Consider the following 22052-nt stretch of genomic DNA (forward strand, 5'->3'; position numbering starts at 1 on the left):
TCTACACATCCCCATTATTCTATAATCTCTCCAAGGGCAGAAACCATGTCTGTCTTTTTCATCATTGTATCACACACATAGCACAGTGCTTGGCATATGGTAGGTGCTCAAGAAATATTTGAATGAGAACAGCACTGAGGAAAAAGCAACAGAATAGCTTCCTCTGGGAGGAAAAATTTCTCAAAATTTGTAGCTCAACCTTTTAAACTAAGAAATATTTTTAAGATATGAATGGCATCATAAATATAGGAAGCAAAGCTATCTTAAATTCACAATTATTAATATATTATTTTAATACTCACCAGCAATGCTTTTCCGCTTTTGATATATTACGTGATGGGGAGCAGAAGGTAATTGGAATGAATTCATAAGGTCTTCAGAGTCATGATTTGCTGTGGTCCTTATAAACTCAATAGCTGCCTGGAGAACTCTAAACTGTAGTGCAACTGCCATATCTAAAAACAGAAGATACTAGAATGTTTTCAAGCTATGTGGTTGTTAATTTTTTTTACTGAACTGATTTTTATATAAATGCAGTATCTAACTGCCAGTATTATTTTATTTGGCATAAATTAAAAATTTTGGTCAACGTAAGTTCTTCATGCCAGTTTAAATATTGGTAAATTGTCTTTAAAAGCAATTGGAAGCAAATTTCCAAGCCATCACTATAAAAGATTCAAAGGAAAAAGCTCACAAATTTAATTCATTGTATATAATTGTTCAAAGAACAGGCTTTTTTTAATATATGTAAGGCAACAATTCAATCAGCAATTGTATTAATTTTTTGCACTTTAATATTTGTCATTAAATAAAACTATAGGGCATTATTAGTCAACATAAGCCTTTTATTTCTACTTTGTAAGAAACACTAGAGGCTTCTTTCAATGATGTGTTACCAGCTACTATTACCTCAAGGCATCACTTTTTCTATTTTTGCCACTTAAAAAGGCTTTTGTTTTTAAAGCCAATAGATATCAACACAAAATTAATATTGATACTGTTCTGGTTCGCTAATGCTGCCGTTAAGCAAAATACCAGAAATGGATTCGTTTTTATAAAGCAGGTTTATGTGGTTACAAATTTACAGTCCTAGGGCCATAAAAGTGTCCAAACTAAGGCAACAACAAGAAGACAGAACACCTCTGTCAGCTGGGAAGGCACGTGGCTGGCATCTGCTGTTCCTTTGCTTCCAGGTTGCATTTCAAAATACCATTTTCCAAATGTCTCTGCGTTTGTCTCTCTTAGCTTCTCCGGAGCAGACTCTGGGCTAGCATCTTCAAATGTCTCCTAGCATCTGCCTTCAACAGCCGTCTCCAAAATGTCTCTCCCAGCTGCTCCTGGGGCATTTTGTCCTCTCTTAGCTTCTCCGGAGCAAACTCTGGGCTAGCATTTCAAAGCATCAGCAAGTGTCTGGGCCTTGGCTTAGCCCATCCCAGGCCATTTTCATCTCCAAACGTCTCCAAGCATCTCCAAGTGTCAGCGTCAGTGTCAGCTCTTTTTAAAGGACTCCAGTAAACTAATCAAGACCCACACTGAATGGGTGGGGCCAAATCTCCATGGAAACATTCAATCAAGAGGTCACACCTTAATCAAAAAGGTAATCAATCTGCCCCCACAAGATTGCATTAAAGAATATGGTTTTTGGGGGACATAATATATCCAAACCGGCACATTCCATCCCCTGGACCCCAAAAGACATGTTCTTTTCACATACAATATACATTCATCCCAACACAATATCACAAAAACTTAAATCATTTCAGTAACAATAAGTATGTACAACGTGTTATCAAAATCAGTTACAAGTACGGTTTGTCCTAAGGAAACATTCCCCTCTAGCTGTGGACCTGAGAAACTTAGAACAAGTTATCTGTTTCCCGTATACAAAGGAGGGACAGTCATAGGATAAACATTCCTGTTGCCATAGGGAGAAACTGAAAGGAAAATGGGGATCACTGGACCTAAACAATTCTGGAAACCTGCAGGGCAAACACCATTAGATTTTAAAGTCTGAGAGTCATTTATAGAATGATGTTGTATCCTTGGGGCTTGAGAGAGAGCAGGAGCCCAACCCTTTTCAAGGGCTTTCACGGCAGCCCTTTTCTCTCCAAACGCTTGTGTGAGTGCTCCAACATATCCATGCAATGGGGAGACCACCTCCTTTTCTGTACCACCATCCTCAAACACTGGGGCACCACCAGGACTCTGCCTCTCTGAGGCAAAGGCTCTCCCATCTCTGAACAGTGGTGTGGTGGCCAGGATCTCCCCAATCCCTGGGAAATGCGATCCACCCTTTCTGAGGCCTGGGGTGGCAGCACTCTTCCCAACCATCAAGGAGGAAGGCCCGCCCTCTGCCTCCGAAGCAAACTCACCCTTTCCATGTGCATGAGTTGTTCTGCTCTCCTTGTCTGAGATTTCTTGACTCCAGACCTCAAATTCCATGGTTCTGTCTTTGAAAAAATTTTTCTTCCAATTTGTTCCTTTTGCATCCCCTCCAGTCAAGACTGGCAGTGGTTTCGTTTATACAGATCTCACAAAAAATTTGTTGGCTTGGCATGCGACATACAGGGGTCAAAACTGTCAAGAGACTAAAACTTTCCACAAATCCTTCCTGGATAATTGCATCTCCAATCCTGGCTTGTACTGAAATGGCAGTCAGGTTCCATCTTTGGTTAAATCTTCATGTGGGGCACTATCCTCTGGCGTTTCACTTTCTGGAAGCCCACAATGTTCCAAACCATCAATTTCTGGTTTCTTTGTACCCAAGAGTTCAGTTCTCAGCTTGTCTCTTTCCTCTCACATTTTACTATAAGCTGCAAGAAGCCAGGCTGCATTTTTGACATTTAGTTTCAAAATCTCTTCAGCTAAGTATCCCAGCTTGTCGCTTTCAAATTCTGCCTTCCATCTGATACCAGGACTCAATTTTACCAAATTCTCTGCCACTTTAAAACAAGGATTGCTTTTCTTTCAGTTTGCAACAACACATTCAACATTTCTGTTCAAGGCCTCATCAGAAATATCTTTAGAGTCTGCATGTCTACCAACAGTCTCTTCAAAGCAGTCTAGGCCTTCTCTATCAAGCGCCTCCAATTCTTCCAGAATCATCCCTTATCCATTTAAAAAGCCATTTCAATGTTGATCTTTGGTATTTGCAAACTCAGCAGCGCCCCACTTCTGCTACCAAGATCTTGTTCCAGTTTGCTAATGCTGCTGTTACGCAAAATACCAGAAATGGATAGATTGGCTTTTATAAAGGGGGTTTTTTGGTTACAAATTTACAGTCCTAAGGCCATAAATGTGTCCAAACTAAGACATCAGCAAGAGGATAGACCACCTCTGTCAGCTGGGAAGGCATGTGGCTGCGTCTGCTGTTCCTTTGCTTCCAGGTTGTGTTTCAAAATAGCATCTCCAAATGTCTCTGGGTTTGTCTCTTTTAGCTTCTCCAGAGCAAACTCTGGGCCAGCATCTCCAAATGTCTCCAAGCATCTGCTTTCAATGGCTGTTTCCAAAATGTCTCTCCCAGCTGCTACTGAGGCATTTTGTCCTCTCTCAGCTTCTCCAGAGCAAACTCTGGGCTAGCATTTCAAAGTGTCAGCAAGTGTCTGGGCCTTGGCTTAGCCCATCCCAGGCCATTTTCATCTCCAAACGTCTCCAAGCATCTCCAAGTGTCAGCATCAGTGTCAGCTCTTTTTAAAGGACTCCAGTAAACTAATCAAGACCCACACTGAATGGGTGGGGCCAAATCTCCATGGAAACATTCAATCAAAAGGACACATTCCAATAAAAAAGATTAATCAATCTTTCCCCCACAAGACTGCATTAAAGAATATGGCTGTTGGGGGACATTATATATCCAAACCAATATACATACCTTCAGTAAAAGAATTTATAAGAAGAAAAAGTTATAGGTTCAAATAACATGTTTGGCTACTATGTTAACACACCCCATCACCACCAAATTCATAAAAATTAAATCTTACTTTGTGTTCTTTTGTTTTTGCTATTTTGAAGGTATCCAAGCAGTACAATTAGGTCTTCAATAACCCTAAAATATTGTGAGCCTGAGGAACTGCAAGCATGGATTGTAACTGCTATGAAAAGTTGCTGTATATCACAAATGAGCAATTTGTATTCATTTACAGGAACACTAAAGATGACAAAAAAAAAAAAAAAAGGAGTGAGAACAGAATGAAACATTTATAAGAAATAGAACAAAAAATTTAAGACAAAAGGAGCTGTTTTAAAATTCTTGTTCCACCAGATTTCATTCATTCATTCACTATTTATTCGGCTGCTCTATCTTGGGTAATACATATTGCATTCTGGAATAAATAGTAAATGGTGGTGGTTAAGTGTTACCATTGATACTATGTGTTACAATAAAGATAACCACAAGATGAACACATAGGCAGGCTCCTAGCCTACCCTAGGGATAAATGAAAAGCCATGTGGATATGAATAAGAACGTTCAGAGAATGTTAAAAATTACAAATAAAAGTAAATTAATCAATCTCTCAGACTCTCACTTTTGAAAACTGTAGTTATTTTAAGGATTAAAAGAGATAATAGATTTGAATATGTGTCAATCACTTAATAAACACAGAATAAATATGAATTAGTTACTTTTTTTCCTCTCAATTTTTAACCTTGATAATCTACCTCAATGTGTGATATTACTCCTACATACTTCTCTCCATTCCCTTTTTCCAAATCAAGCGAAGGTTAGAAATGCTGACCATTTAGGGCCAATTAATAGAGTAGCCTACTGGGACTTTCAGGAAAGACAATTTATTTTTTAAAAACATACTACTTTCAGAACAAACCCGCAGGCTTTCTTCCCAAATTCTACCAATTTCATGCACTGTGTGTTAAATCAAGACTAAGTGTTTTGAGGAAATGTAATACTTTGTATTTTCTTTGTATTTCTTATATGCCTCATTCACAGACTTAAATATGAAAAGTGCTCACAAAAGTTGAAATGAGTTGAGCACAAGGAGTCCCCCTTCGGCCTAGAGAATCGTTAAGGATATACTCTGCCTTTTCTGAAAAAATACAGATAATATATAATGCTTTAATATACAAAAAGATGGGGCTTCTCATGTTCTTGCTCTGAAGATTTATATTTTAACACTGCTAATAAAAATATTCTATGGTGTATCATAAATGCAGACTCCACAGGCACAAAATCTAAATAAAAATCTAATTTCTAAGATTTTTTAAAAACTGTTAATCACTTTGGTAGGTGGCCATTTGACAATGTACTTCTGGCTATTAGAAATTAATTTATGGTAGCAGATAGTGATGTTGAATGCTAATAGTAGGATACCATGTTGAATTCAAAACAGGCTTTTGAAGTGAGAGAGATTCAGCCTCAAGACCTCTGCTATTGATCTTCAACAATAAATAAATAAAGCTGTCTGATCTCCAGCAAGTAACCAGATCTTTCTAATCCTCAATTTCCTATTCCTGACGGGGATAATAACGGCATTTAATAAGCCTATGGTAGAAGTTTGGTAAATATATTTGAAGGCAGTTAAATTTATTCAAATTATGTTCAAGATCTGAAAACCTAAAAGTAGGTCATATAAACATCTTCTTTTAAACCAAACTTTGTTAAAAATGATAAAAAAAACAACCCTTCCAAATTAATTTAGTCTAATGAATTCTGTAAGAAAGAAGTTCTTTGATGGTATTAGGAAAAGCCAGATGCTTTAATGAACCTATTATTAAGGTCTTCCTTTTCCAAATATTTATCAGTAGGTAATTTTAAATAATTTAAAACTTACTTCTTTTCTAATCCATTTAGGGCTGCTACTGTATTACATAACACGTAGAGTAAACCATTATCCAACAACATATCTGCTACCTTTGAACAAGAATTTAAGATTTGGAGAAGAAGTAAAAGAACATTATGCAAGAGCAGGTTGTCATACAAAGAGGTCTCTATTAGTCCTAGAATAGGAATGACAGACCACTTCTGAAAAAGTCCCATGTTCTTCACATCTTCCAGATCAAGTCTATAATAAATAACAGACAGTTAAAAGAATGTTAGAAGCAATTAGCTCCAAAATAAGGAAACATAATTACAACTGTGGGCCATTTTGTTACCTGATTTTGAAGCTATAACAAACACATTTGAGGGACAAGGGTTCTTAATCTTTTTTTAGATCAAAGTCCCCTCCAATAATAAGATTCAGTTGTTGCTTGAAGCCGATCCCAAGGTAAATTCACAAATATTCAGATAAAATATTTTGTATACAATTTTCTGGGGTTAACTCATATTAATTCATCCACGGGCCCCTTATGTTTCCAAAGACTCCTAGTTAAGAACTCCTGCTTTAAGGGGCTATCTAACAAGCACATAGGAAAATTATTATTATTATCACTACTACTACTATATAGTATTTGAGAGACAGTGAGATAGTAAAAAGAGGTCTAGTAAAAGAAATGAATCTTGAGTTCTTGTCCTAATATTTGCCTCTCTGAGAGAGGAAAATTATTTAAGCATTTTAAGTTTCATTTTTCTTATCTGTCAAATATTGGTAATGGTGATTGCCCTATTTTCTTCTCAGGACTACTTGAGAATCAAATGAGATAATGCAAAATTGCTTTGAAAGAGCCAAAAGCAGTAAGCTATTGAAAGTACTATTGTGATTACCACAATAAGTAAATTCCTCAAGGGTCTGCATTTATCTACTACAGTAAAGAGACACATTTTTCTCTACTCTATCAGACAGAAATAACAATTTAACTTTTCTGTCAAACTTTTGGTTTGAGAGAAAATATCCTTTTATTATTGCACTTATTTGATAATCCTTCAGCATTATATACCAGGGTCAAAGTTCAACAATCACTATATTCAGAAATTTCAGGTGAGGGATTTTTATGATTATTCTCCTCCCAGATAACCTAAGGGCTTAGGAAAATGGGAAGTTCCTCTATGGATCATTCATGTAATTTGCTGCTGAGAATACGCAAGCCACCTTTCTTTTCAGTTAACCTTCTCATGCTAAATCTTTAATATCACTTTCTTTCATTTAATGCAGCATTTGTTACTAATTTCTAGCTAATGAATGAAATACAAAGGAAGAAATTATATTAGAAAGAATATCATAAGGAAAATAATAAATTGATTCATCTGGAAAATGACTTTTAGCAGATGTTTTTCTAAAGGTGATCAAATAATTTTAAGAGTGAGTTCACTCTTAAGGAAGCCCATTTAAATTTTACATTTAAGACAAAAGATTCCCAATTATGGTACAGGGAAGAACCCACTTACTCATCATCAAGGCCAATACGTCGACCAAAGAACATTTCAATGAAGCATTCTAACAGTTCCTGAGTTCCCCGATGAAGATACAGCTGATTGGCTAGCAAAGAGAAGCCTCGATTCTTCAGAAATTTATCTTTTTGTTCCTTAGATGCTCTATTAAAATATGCATCTAATAGCTAAGGAAAAAATTTAATACAAATTTAGATAATGTATTAAAATTTATTATATATACATATCAGCAAGTGTATCATTCTTGTATTTATAAATCACTGTTTAATTTCATGATGTATAAAAGAGCATAGAAAGCTCAAAAAAATATGCCACCTCCATTGCAAAACAAAAAATGAACTTCAGATCTTAATAATGTGGAACTTTAATGATGACTCTATTTTGGAGATCTTAATACTTCTGTGTCTGGCGAACTAGATTTTTTAGCTAGGTGTGGAGACCTAGTAAACTGGCAGCTTCAGTATAGTATAAATAGGATATTTGTGCATAAATCTGAAGGAAAATAATCAATCAACACTGCACTATGATCTTTCTGCAAATCTACATATATATAGCCTAAATCTCTATTTCTGGTCTTCTTGACAGATTATTTATCTTGAGCACAGGCCTGAATTGCCACCCTTCCCTAGAGCATTTTAAATGCAACATGTCTAGAAGAAAATTAATTGCTTTTCCTTCCAAACCCACTTCTTCCAAACTTCCTATCTTACTTCTTCCTACTTTGGAAGGATAAACTAAATTTTGACTCTTCTCTTCCTGATTTTCCAAATTTAATTATGAAGACAACTCTCTTCGATTCCAGTGAATGTCTCTAAAATCTGACTTCTCACTATTCTAGGTTGGGAACTCATAATAATTTTATTATTAACCTACTAACACAGAACATTTCCAATTTCTCTGTCCCCTGCAATCAGTCCTTCATAGTGTGATAGACTATTCTTCCTAAAACACACATCTATTTATTACCCTATTCAAAAGCTTTCTAAGTTTACAGCATAATACAAAGCACATCTTTTGCACAAATCTTTCCCTGCATCCTCCTTCATAATTAATCGCTTCTCCTATGCTCCCAAACCCCTTTACTAATATTGCCACTGCAGCATTCATCACCGAATTTCTTACATTTTACTTAGCTGGGTATATGTCTTTCTCCCCCACTAGACTACAAACTCCTTGAATGTAGCATCTTATATTATTCCTCTTTATATCTTATAGAGCAACTAGCTCTGTATTTTGCACATTGAATGGGAGCTCAATAAATATTGAGTTGAACTGCAAGTGACTAAACTAAATCCACATCCAGACAAACTAAAGAAAACGAAAATCTTCAAAAGACCATTTCAATATTGGGCTGTTTCCTAATGCAAACATTCTTATCAACCACTTATTAACATAACGACAAACTTAGTGCCTACTATGTACTATATATAAGATGCCTACCCTCATGGAGTGTATATTTCAGTGTGGGAGATCAAAAAACAAGTACACAGATAAACAAAGAAGATAATTATGAGAAATAAATAGGGTGCTATGATAGACTAAATGAGGAGTCAGGCTAGGGAGAAGGTATTTTGATAAGAATGTCTGGGGAGGCTCTCTGAAAAGGTGACATTGAGCTGGGACCTGAAATAAACGTATAAAATTTAATACTACACTCCAGGAAAGATTTCCAATGAACTATATGTTCCTCATAATTTTTGTGACCAGATATGTGAATTTATTGGTAGATTTTAAAAAACACATTGATGTGAATCAATATACGGAGAAAGATTTAAAATTGGATAATATTTGCAAAAATATGAATAAAATATGACAAACTATATCAATTCATTATTTCAAATTATAAAATAAAGCTTTAGCTCTACTTTAAAATCTATATTCAAATATTTTATTGCACATATATTTATTCTCCTAAATTAAATCAACAGTCATCTAGTATTTGTCCTTACTTTAATAACTCCTTGTTGTATAGCAGGTGATGGGTGGTTAACAAGGACTAGAAGTGTATCTGCTTGAATAACTTTGTCCATCACATCTTCAAGCATAACATCAGGGAGGACGAGAAGAACTCCACTTAAGAGGTCATACAATCCACAGCATATAGGTACCAAACAATCTTCGGTTACACTAAAAGAGACACCAAAAATGTTTTATTAACACAGTATCAGGGAGAAAAGTACATGGCAAAAATGTTCCTACCCTAAGAACTGTGAAGAGTAGTAATATCCATCACCTTAACATGTGAAACAAATGTTCATAGGTTTAAGACGTGTTTCCTGATTTGACTGTGATTAACAAATCCACCATTAATTTTTATCACTGATAATTTAGACAGTCTACTAAACATTATTCTGTTCTATAATCTGTGCTGTCCAATATCATATCACTAGTCACATTTGGCTATTTAAATGAATTCAAATTAAACAAAACTAAAAATTCAGTTCTTCAGTCACTTTCACATTTCAGGTACTCAATAGCCACATGTGGATAGAGTCTACAATATTGGGTAGCACAGATATAGAACAGTCCCATCATCACAAAATTCTATGAGACGTTCTACTCAAGAAGCTTTTGGAAACAATGACACGCTTTATAATTTTCCTGAACTAAAGAAATTTTCTCTAAGAACCATAATGAATTAAATAAACTATAAGAGATTTTATTCTTTGAGAGCTATTAGTAGCTTAGTTTTCAGGTAAATATGGAATTTAATGTTATCTAGTATTAAAATAAGGTGAAAGGCACCTTTCTGTTTGTTATTAATGTATATATATTAGTAAGAAGTGACCTAATGAAGATATTTCTAGAAATCTTGGGATTCCTCAAAGAAATAATAAAAAAGAGTGGAAAGAGTTTTAAAAACGTGTGTACCTGTGAGCATTTGCAGTTCGACTGTAGTTTTGCTCATAACCAAGAGGAAAGGCAAAGTTTTCCCAGTCCTCAGTATTCCTATCAACAAGACTTGGCCAACGGCCAATGGCTGCAGATCCATTCTGTGAAGGAAAAGCTAGCCCTAGGCTTGCAATAGTGCTGTGGCTTCGCTGGAATGAGGCAAGCCCCCTTAGGTAATCAGGTCGGCGTGGGTAGGACTCCTCCCTGGAACTCTCATCGTCTGATCTGGGTTCTGCTCCCACCTCCTTATGGTCCACACTGACCCCTGGAAATCCCAGTTTTCCTTTTGGGACACCACTGCCAGAGGCTTGGCTTGAAAGGACAGCTTCCATTTCACAAACAGTTTTTGCAGACTCACAGCTACTGATGAGTGCATCCTCTTTGTCTTTTTTTAGCAACTCTGAACTCCCCAGGGTATTCCGCTTCTCTGGTTGGGTGACAACACAATTATCTGCAATGTTTTGCAATTTGTCAATACTGCAATTCAAACTTCCAGTAAGTTTTTGTCGTTGCATTAGTGGTGAAGATGTAGGAAATGCTGGTAAGCTTCTAGAACGCAGCAAATGAGCAGCCATCTGTTGTGGAATGATATTGGAAAAACTGTTTCCTGGTAAGGATAGAAAAATACTACTTAAACAAAAATCTATTAAGTGGGACCACTCTTGGTCACAACCATAGTAATAGCCCATTTATCTAGCACTGTTTAAAAAATCCATATGTGAATTTACCTAGTAACTAGTGTTTAAAATTCTTAAGCATCAAAACTGTTTTTCTTTTAACCATTTTTAATTAAAATCTTCCCAAAATGTATATGTGTTTCCCTGTCTTTTAACAAAATACAATACTGACTGAATGATTCAGTATTAGCATTAATTGCTGTACCATAGTAAAATTAAATGAATTAAGTGAAACTTGATTTGTCTCAGACTAGCAGTCTCTAGGATGCATTGCGATACAGTGAGGGCTTTGCAACCAATATAACTGGAATCAATGATAGTTCTGTTAGTTGGGTTGTCTTAGATAAATCATTTAATGCTATGTCAGTTTTTGCAAATGTAAAATCAGGGTTAAGAATATGTATCTTGCAGGGCTGCTTTAAGAATGATATGAAATCATATTTATAACATACCTAGCATAGTGCCTGACATATAATAGGTGCTCAATAAATGGTAGTAATAGTCATACTTGTCATTATTATTAGACTAAATGACCCCAAACAGTTTTCTCTTTTCTCCATTTTTGTAGTCACTTCTTGCTGCTATTAGTGAGAAGCAAAATTCTCTCTTCTTGTTCTAGCTCTCCAATTTGCTGCTTCTAATATGATATGTAGGAGGAGACAAGAAAATCAATCTCGTAATGCATGGGATATAAGTGCTTGCTATTCGGGTTTGGTCCATGGACTAGGAGCATCAGCATCAGCCCCACCTGCTTGACTGTTGGAAGTGTACATTCTCAGGCTCGACCAGATCGACTGAATCACAATATATGAGAGAACAGCCCAAGAATCTGTGTTTTAACAAGCTATCTGGGTGATTCTAATGCATGCTAAAATTTGGGAACTGTTAATAGAGGAAATACAGACTAAACGAACCACTTGTGAGCATAAGCTTTGTGGCAGTAATTTCACTTTCAGGTCAATACCAATACTACAAAAAGCCAAGTGGACAAGGAAACTAAGGATATTGTCATGAAAACTGGTGGAGTTTGGATAATGGGATCTAGGCTGGATAGGGAAAACAGGCAGAGGGGAATTTGGAATGGTGATAAAGAAACCAGAATGAGAGAAGTTTGTTATCAGAGAGTGGGATTCTGAAGATCCAGAGGTGGGAAGCAGCCTTGATGATGATAAAAACCAAGACAGATGCATGCATATTGACAGAATGAGGGAAAGCAAAGCTCCCCAAGGTCAAGGAATGTGAAGTTGGAGAGCTGAATGGCCATTCACATGGCAAGTGAAGCTATCTAGAATGTTGGGTTTAAGTAGAAAGGAGAGAGAGAGCCAAACAAAGTTTTTAATAGGAAGATAAATCAGAAAATTAATAAAAGACAAATTAATATGATAGAAGAGGGCAGCATGGGCCTTGTCCATTTTCTAAGTTTTGTTGAGGACCTGTGCTGGGCAGCTCTTGTTAGACTGAGTATGAGTTACTGATACTAGAAAGCAATGGATATTTATTCCTTAAACATATTCTATTATTTTTAAGTTTAATCTCCATTTATTTACTTTGAATATCAAGTTGTACTATACTTCCAAAACATGCATAATTTAATGACATATTAATATTCAGAACTAAAACTGGAAGAGTTATACTTTTATTATTGCTATTTTTACCTTCAGGTGGTAAAGCAGTAAAACCAGATGGACTTATTACCACAAATCCAGGACTAGTAGCAGACTTTCCTCCACTGCTGCTGGAATGCCTCAGGTGAATGATTGACTGTACTTTCTCCTGAAAAATCTTCCCATCTAGTATTAAAAGGGAAAAATAAATCTGAGATTTATTATTTATTTTGAGACATCAAAATAAAACAAAAGATAAGACAAAAAAATAACTTTAAAAGCAAATCATTAAAAACAAATTTTTACAAAATGATGTTCTAAGGGAAAAGTATAACATACTTTAATATATACTTGATATGTGAATATTTATATTCTACAATTTCTTTCTATAGATTTTTTTGTTGACTGTTATTGGCTACATTAACTTCTATCTCTTTTGACTGACAACTGTACTAACAGTTAATTCTGTAAGCTACCATTTTACTGTTCACTTTTCATTCCTTGAGGAATGGACTGTGTTTTATATATATATATATATCCCCTGCAGTTTCTAATATGACTAAAAATTGGTACCTCCAGCTTAATGTTCCTTTCTGAGTTTCACACTTGTAAATTCAACTGCTTGATTTCTTAAATGCACCATAAATGTAACATATCTTATCTGAATTGTCGTTTTGCCCTATATTCATTCCTCATGTTTTATTTTCTTGTAACTTGGTAGAACCACCCATTTACCAGGTAGCTATCCTTGATCACCACCTTTCCTTTTTCCACATCAAGTCAGTCTCCAGGTTCTGCTGATTTTAACTACTATTTCTTGAACTCTTCTCATCCTTACCATACTGCCATAATTCAGGTTTCTATTATTTCACATAGATTACTGTCCCAGAACCTCTAAATGGTATTCTTGATAGACATCTTGTCACCCTCAATCCTTTCAAAGTTACTGTAATTCTCTCTCTCAAATGTCACCACATGCTTAAAACCTTTCCATGGCTCTCTATTGTGTCTTTAACACTTGTATACAGGGCCTCTCTCTAGCTTTGTATCTTACATTGCATTTCACCAATTTTTCATAGCTCACTAATGTTGTTTCCTTTACTTAGTCAGCCCTTCCCTTCAATTCCTATTTACCCTTTAAGACTCAGATCAGCCATACATCCTCCAGGAAAGATCCCCCAACACCTTTCATACTCTATCCTCCTAGAAAGCCCAATGTTTACTTCCATAACACTGTGTTTTCCACATGGCATAATTTTCTGTTTATGTCTCTCTCCTCCCTACTAGGCTGTAAACCCCTTACAGGAGGGGACCATATTTTACTCATCTTTGTATTTACACCCCTAGAATTTTGCATGGTACCTTATTCACTAAATGTGTGCTGAACCTAACACAAAGTCAGGTTACCTAATTTCATTTGGACTTTTACTGCCATTAAAGCATTTAATTCATTTCTTATGACATTTCTTAAATGGCTGCTTTACAACCAGTTTTCCACAGTAAATTTAGGTATACCATGTTGCATTTTCCTAGTTCTTTTAAAACTCAGATTATTCTATCTTTCTTTTATACTGGTTCCTTTTCCTTTTCAAACCCTCCAAATAATAAAATTACCAGGTCTATGCTTAGCTCCCCCTTTACCTCTCTCTCTATTCACTCTTCTTCAGTAATCATGTCTCTTCTCAGAACTTCAACTCATGTTTATGTGGGTAGCTCCTAATAATCTCTCCCATGTTATAATCCTCATTTCCAATTGTCTGCTAGACAATTCGTAATATGATTAACTATAGGCACCTCACATGCAACATAAAACCAAACTCATTATCCTCTTTCCTTAACATTCCCTGAATTATCCGATCCTAACCTTCAAACTAATTTATTTATCCCTCCTTTCTACTTCCTCTACTACTGTGCCCAACTTCTATTACTTCACATCTTATAGGTTACTATAAGAGATTCCTAACTGGTCTTCATATCCCTAGTTTTTTACTCCTGAATCCTACTGCAGCAATTTATTTACATCATATCCCTTTGCTCAAACCAAACCAAACCAAACCAAAAACTCTTCAATGACCTCTAACTAGAATGCAAGTCCAAATTCTTTGGCCTTACATTCAAGGACCCATTTAATATGATCTTAGGGGAGAAATAAATGTTGGTCCTAAACTACCTTCATGGCATTCACTACTCCTTTACAGATAACTCCATTTTTGGGTAAAATTCATTACTCCTTATTTTTTATTCAGTTTTTCCCTCCATTTAAGTCATCCCTTTACATGAAATCTAATTCTCCAATCTACCTATCCAAATTCTACCAAAATTCTTCAAAAGTCCAGACTACTATTGTGTAACCTATTAAATCTTCTGCCTTCCAGCTGTCCAATGAAACCCTCACTCTTTGAACTCCAAACAATTCCTCTTTTGTATCTATTAGTATTTACTAAATATCACTTCTTACTGTAGTTATTTGAGTACCATCTTTTCTTTCCCTTTGAAATTTAAGCTCTCTGAAGTCAGAGACCATGTATGGTTCACTTATAACCCTATGTCCCATATCACAATCACAATTCTTATTTAGGGCAGTTTCTAGCACAGAGAAGCCATTCAATTACTATCCAACAAATGTGGATCAAGAAGGAAGAAAACAACAAAAGTGGAGATAGCTAAGATCTAAGAAAAATGAATATACCTACCTATATGCAAAGAAAAGTAGAAGTTTGTGGAGTTGTGACAAACATAAGTATTAGTAGGAGGGTGAACTGCTAAAAGGAAGTTGAAGATAATTGTCAATAATTCCAAATCTGGGGGAGATCCAAGGACTTCTGCTATAATTTTCACAAATGATCTACAAACCTCTCGGGGCATGGAGGTAAGCTGCCCTTCTTTGTGCTCCTGAAAGAAAAATTAAACTCTTTTTAGATTTGAAGAGAACTGTCAATCAACATTTTTCATTTAAGCAAGATATTCTTTTTAAGATAGAATTGTGTTGGTTTACTATCTAGTCTGATCTTATTTACCATTAAATTGAGTTTCTATTTCTCAACTCAAGAAATCCTGCTATTAAGAACTGATTAAAAGTGATGGCAATTTAATTTTGGCCAATTTATCTTCATTAACAAGGCAAAGATACATTATAGACCTCTCCAGAACAGACTCAGAAGCCAAACTTCCTAGGTTTGAATTCTAGTTCCTTTGCTCATTAGCTGTGTGATCTTGGGCATGTTACTTAACATTTCCATGCCTCAGTTTCTTTATCTAAATATGGGTAAAATCCTAGTACTACTTCATAGGATTATTGAAAGGATTAAATGAGTTAACATAAGCTCTTACAGTATATAGCAAACCCCATATAAGTACATGCTAGCCACTATTATTGCTGCTGCTCTGCTATGGGATCAGGAAGGAAATTTTCTGATGGATAGAACTAATTACATCATGTGTTCCAGTTTTGAAAGCACTTTCTTAATAGAATCTCACAAGAGCTTTATGAGAAGTTTTTTCTTTTGGTTGCACTTGGATAGTTTAATCACTAAAATGTATAAAATAAAACGTGAAGTCTCAAAGTTTTAAATTTAAAAAACACTTCAATTCATAAATATCAAAGAAATATAAATGTCAAAAAATTAAGCCCATTGTAATACTGTTATGAGAAGTATTTTTATCCTTCATTTATAGAATACAAAATCTCATGACTAGGTTAAATCACACAGATAATAAGCAAGCAGCTCAGCTAGAACTGAAACTCAGGACTTCAAACTTTTTCTACTGCATCATCTACCTTTTGGGATGAGACCTGGTAGAGTGGCAGGTAATTATTAATAATAAAGACAGATATAAATAAATTTTTTATATCCTCCAATTCCACCACCCCAATGGGTAGCAGCTGGCTCCAATACTTCTCCAATTTCCCTCTCCATATGTCCAAATATATTATGTCTCTACATTCACTCTTCTTCGTTTACTCTTGTGCATTGCTGAATCACAGTACTTAAATCTAGATGTTAATTTTAAAACAATATAGTCTGAATGCCTCAAATTTTAAGAAGAGAACACTTAGTCTACAGGAGAAAGCACAAAACCCCTTTGCCAAGATCTCACAACTGTCAAGTGGCCAAGCCAAGCCAAGAACATAGATCTCCTGACTTCTGACTCCGTGCTATTTCTGTTATAATCATCTGCCTCCCTTTTAAATGGTATTCCTTGTACCTCCCCAACTCTCCTGGTTTCATCATCAATTATTTACTCCTAAGTTCATCCTAGACTATGTTTCTTCAATCTTCCCCTCTCCACTGACTCCTTATACACAGTCACTGGTATACTATTCCATTTAAAAAAAAAATTCCTTAACTTGACTTGGTGGGAACCTTTTCTTATCCTATTTCTCCTTTCTTTTGCTGCTGAACTTGTCAATGATCTGTATTCAGTCTCCAATGAGCCATCACACATGCTGCCTAAACTCCCTGTAATCTGGTTCTTGCCTTCTCCACAGTACTGAAAACTTGCAAACCATTAACAATTTCCTAGTTGCCAAGTCAACGCACTTTATCTGTTACATTTTCTTTGAACTTTCTATATTACTTGGCTCTCGGGACTGCCTCCTTCTGAGCCTGTTTATCCCCCTCCTCCCTTCCCTGGCTTTCACATTTCTCAAGTATCCTAGTTCTTCACTTACCTCTTTGCCTACTCTTTTTTTACATCTCTTTCAATAGCTCCTACTTCCTGTATCATTTCCTAAAAAATGGATATTTCCTGTGTTTTAAACCTTCATGATTCTATCACTATGTTTGTTTATCTTACAGCACCTATCTATCCCCAGGGCTTCACTAATACATCAATGCAGACAATTACCACTGTCTCTCTAACTCCTCTGCCCAGCTCTAGTCTTGCACATCTAAGTGCCTCATGGTCACTGTAGTCTCAAATGCTGAATGTATAAACTATACAACTTGCATGTTCATGTTTCTTTGATGATACTATCATTCTTCTAGTAACCCAGCTTGAAATTTTATGTTATATTTGACTCCTCCTTCAGTTCCTGTTTAAACAGAATCAAGCCCTGTTAATTCTGTCTTTATAATCTCTCTATACACACTCTATACTTTTACACTTCCATTTTCATCACCTTAGTTCAGGTTCTTTACACTGTACTTACGAACTAATGAAACTGCCTCACATTCCAATTTATTAATCTCCCTTAAACACCATAAAGACTCTAAGACACCTCAAAGGCAAAAACTAAGTTCATTTCTTTATATACTCCCACAGTGTCTAATATTAAGGTATGCTTAATAAAGAGCTGTTAATTTTATAAATGGCTCCTTCAATGAAGAAGGGTGAATAAATATACTTTTCAAAACTAAATTAAAAAAAAACTAGTACCTGGACTTCTTAACATTTTTACAAATTATATGGAAGTGAGAATACATATTGAAATCTCCAAGTTGATAAGTGCTACTATACTTTTTTGACTTGGAAAGACTGAATAAGAATCTCACACTGTCATATGAATTCACTGAAACCTGGCCAACAAGTTTCAAAATGAGCATATAAAGAAATTTATTTAGAGAAAAATGATGCATAGAACATTCACCAAACAATGGGCCTGAAAGATCATTGTATTATATTCCTAAAAGACAACAGCCTAATTTGCTGCAGGGGCCAAGAAAAGCAATAAAATGTATTCAATTTGTTTTGTTTTTGTTAAGAATTCATTCATTCAACAAATATTTACTGGGTGCCTACATGTGTCAGGAGTGGGATTATAGTGCAATCATCAACCAAAAACATCTCTGTCCTCAGAGGGTTTACAGAAGGAAATAAACCATATTCTCATAATCGACATAAAACTAACTGTATGTATATAGAGTAAAAGTGTATAAAGAGGAAGGAGTTAATTTGGATGGAAAGAGCAGGAACAGTTTCTGTCAGGAAGTAAGCTTTAAGCTGAGGCCTGACTGAAAAGCTGGAGTTGGTCAGATGAAAATAATGTAGTCAATAACTTTTCAGGCAAAAAGAACACTATGTGCCCTTAAGCAGGAAAAAGTCTCACTTGTTTAAGGAAAGAAGAGGGGAAGCAGGAGTGGCAAAAGACGAGGCTGGAGTGGTAGCCAGATTATATAAGCCATTTTACAGATGTTGTAGATTTTTGGATTTTAACCCAACTACAATGAGAAGACAAAGTGACACTAAAACAAAGGTACTAAAAACATAAAGAAGCATCATTGATCTCATGGCACTTACCTAACTTGATAAAGTTCTAATAGATGCCTCAGGCATTAAAAACTTGGAAAATTACCCAATATACTAACCAAAAAGATAAACGAACATCTGTAAAGGGAGGAAAAAAATTACCTAGAAGCCAGGCCATAGCAGAGACTACAATGCAACTGGTGAAGTTAGTGCCACTTTTTAAAATAATATTTTGGATATATGAAATAATCTGGTTTCAATTATGCTAATTTTAGCACATAAAATAGATCTTCAGCCAATATATATTTATTAAATCAATACATAATTATACTTATTATTTAAGGAATATGGAGTAATTTAAAATTTCACTATTGTTGATGGTCTGAGACAAAAATTACTATCATTACCTAACATAAAGAAATTTAATGGTTCTTGTAATTGAGTTGGGAAGGATGACAGTGTGAAGATCAAGCTTTAACAAGGCAGGACTGGAAAACTCCTATATTATTTGTTCAAAGAAAGGATCCTGAAAAGGGGAAGATGAAGAAGAGAAAAAAATCCCATTAATAGTTCCACAAAAATGTGCTATCATTGTACCGAGTACAGAAACAATTGCAGACAATATCTCCAAAAGTAAAGTACATCAACAGTACCTGCAAAACCTGACAAGTCAGTAGAAAGTGATGAACCACTCGAGCTTTCAATAATTGCTTAATATTAAACATCTGCTGGTGGTGATCTACTCTAATGAGGACTTCTAGAGCTGCTAGCAGAGTTTCCCAAACACCTTGCTGAGAAAATAAACACACAAAAATTAGCACATAGTTACTGAAAAACATGCTGCATGCTTTAGAAAACATGAAATATATCAGGTTAACACTGAGAATATATTTCATGTCAAAGATTAAATTAGTCTGAAAAAGAAAATCCCAAAATATACTCATGTACTATTTTTTTTATTATCAATAAGTCATTTCTAAATCCTATGTTGAATGCAATATTGTTTAGGTACTTTTATAAACTATCCTTTCTGTGGTATTAAATGATATGGAAGCATTTTTAAAAGGTGAATTATGTGGAGTGACTTATATAATACAGAAAAGCACACACATTATCAATATAATTGTTTTCAAATAATTTATGTTCAAATAGTGCTACTAAAATATATAGATTTCAATGTTAATTTGCATACTCAGCCTTTAATCAAATAATCTTTGAACAAATTGTACTAAATTAAAAGTCACTGACAATGTGAAAATCCTACTTTTAACCCCAAGTAATAGAATCCCTGCACAATTACAAACTCTGCATTTTCAAAGAGTAATTAGCATCCTCTTAGTTGCCTTAAAAAGTGTCTTCCATATTGAATCAATCTTAGATTATCACAATAGAGAAATATGGATCATATATAGACAACTGATATTGAAGATTATCTTCACCTCTTATTATGCCAGCTGAACTTTCAACAAAGCTGTTAACAAAAAGCAAAATTAATTGGCCTGGATTGCAGGTCTTACTATTTCTCTTGCCATTATCTGATAAAGGTGTTAATGAACAATAAAAATGCCAAGGAAATGGAAGGCTTAATCATACTACTCTAACCAAAGCCTCTCCCTACATGATAGGGCCAAGATGTCCTAAAAGAAAAAAGCTATATGAAAATTGAAAGACCAAAGTATGACAAACTTTATTCATGTCTGAAAAACAGGCCAAAAACAGTACCAAAATAAAATGGTACCAAAGTAATTAATAAACAGCAACAAAAAACTTATTTCAAAAATAAAATATTATTTCAAATCACAGAAGTGTGTGTATGGTTTTTTCAAAACTCATTTTTGAATACAATAAAAAATTTTTTTTTTTTTTTAGTCAAGCAACCCCAAATTAGCATATTCTCTTGAAGCACTAAACAAAATATCAGTCCAAGATTTAATTAGGTTCAATACTTCAACCTGCAAGTGAGCCATATATTTATATCTATATTCTTTATTATATATTTATACATATTTTTAATCCAATTTTTATGTATGTTATCTCTGTGTTCATTTGCTTTCTCTCCCTTCAACATTACATATATTTTAACATATATATATCTGAGAGTGATATTTATTCAGATTAAAAAAAGAAACCACAACAATTACAAAATTTAAAAATCATAAACACCAGAAAAATAGCAGTTCAATTAGCTGCCTGATATATCTCTATAATACTTTTCCCCTATGTTTTGTGGCTGCATACTCTTTGATTGCCTCATTCATATAATAATAATTTTGTAATGTCATTTTCCATGAAAAGTTTCATAGAAACTTGGTCATTTTCTATGAAAAGTTTCAGCCTCAAAACTCATTACAGTAAGTGTATAAATTTTTTAGGAATTGTCAAATTTGGGAATAACCAATTTTTAATTCTAAAGGCATATACTCTGAATTGCTCTAGAAAATAATTGTGATGATAATATTGTTATATTCTAAATAACTCCAGACAAGCTATTTTTTTTTTTCCACAAAAATCACCAATACATACTAGAACCCTGCAATATTTAGGGGAATAGTCTATACTAGAACTAAGGCGCCTATATGACTCCATAATACAAAACTATTTAAAACTATGGCAGAAAGAACCAACCCTATGTTCCAATAGTCATTTCCTGGCTGGGACCTTATGAAATCCAGCCTATCCATTCCAGGTGTTGAGATGTTGTACCTAGACCTAATATGTAACCATGTTCCTTACCTTATGCCTAGGATGAAGCCAAGACTTCACAGCCTTGCCCTGATCACAGCTCTGTGATTCAGCTTGGCTCCCTTACTCAGGTGTCCAATTCCCTCTCCTTGACCTGACTCCCCAAACTCTTAGCAAGGTTCCCTTTTTAGAGTTTAAGGCAAACGCCAAGTCCCCAATTGATCCTAATGAGCCCTATGCTCTCCAGCCTGAGATCTGCTCTTGCTTTCCCAGCCAGTCCAAGTTCTGACCCTGACCTTCCAGCTCAGCATTATCCATGGCTACTCAAAACTTTGCATGGAAAATAATCTCCAGATTTCCATTTCCAATTAACATGCATTATGTTTGTCAAAAGAACAATTAGGTGAATATTTAAAAGTACATGCCTCTGCTTTATTCCATATCTTCCAGTCAAGCAATAGCTCCTCTAACAGTTTAACATCTTGGATTATAGCGTTAGACTCTACATCCAACTTAAACTCTCCATTCTCATTGATATGAATAATATCTTCACCACAGCAACCTTCAAGAAGGGTCTACGGAAAATTAGCATTAATATAAGATGCATCAATAATTAATTAATCTTAAAATTCAACAGAAAAATAAAGTTTTCAGTCTTGTCAGACATAACATTAAATTCAAAGGAAAACTAGTGAATAATCCAACATTTCACAAAATATCTTTAAT

General features: G+C 34.9%; 1 protein-coding gene across 8 annotated transcripts in view; it reads right to left on the reverse strand.

Moving 5' to 3' along the window:
• The window catches only part of LYST (lysosomal trafficking regulator), a 237139-nt gene that overhangs the window by 125165 nt on the left and 89922 nt on the right, over positions 1–22052 (reverse strand). For all 8 annotated transcript variants that reach the window (XR_005214557.1, XR_005214559.1, XM_037821569.1 and 5 more), the window contains exons 19-28: positions 21752–21901; positions 19298–19435; positions 15149–15347; positions 12507–12641; positions 10154–10781; positions 9232–9409; positions 7280–7449; positions 5787–6017; positions 3981–4147; positions 303–455 (exon numbers count right to left, since the gene is read on the reverse strand). Coding sequence is in view for 6 of the 8 variants with exons in the window: in XM_037821569.1 (XP_037677497.1) it covers positions 303–455; positions 3981–4147; positions 5787–6017; positions 7280–7449; positions 9232–9409; positions 10154–10781; positions 12507–12641; positions 15149–15347; positions 19298–19435; positions 21752–21901 (2149 nt within the window). In the remaining 2 variants the exon portion in view is untranslated. The remainder of the gene's footprint in view (positions 1–302; positions 456–3980; positions 4148–5786; positions 6018–7279; positions 7450–9231; positions 9410–10153; positions 10782–12506; positions 12642–15148; positions 15348–19297; positions 19436–21751; positions 21902–22052) is intronic.

The sequence above is a fragment of the Choloepus didactylus genome, chromosome 2, assembly GCF_015220235.1.
Source record: "Choloepus didactylus isolate mChoDid1 chromosome 2, mChoDid1.pri, whole genome shotgun sequence".
NCBI classification, from domain to species: domain Eukaryota; kingdom Metazoa; phylum Chordata; class Mammalia; order Pilosa; family Megalonychidae; genus Choloepus; species Choloepus didactylus.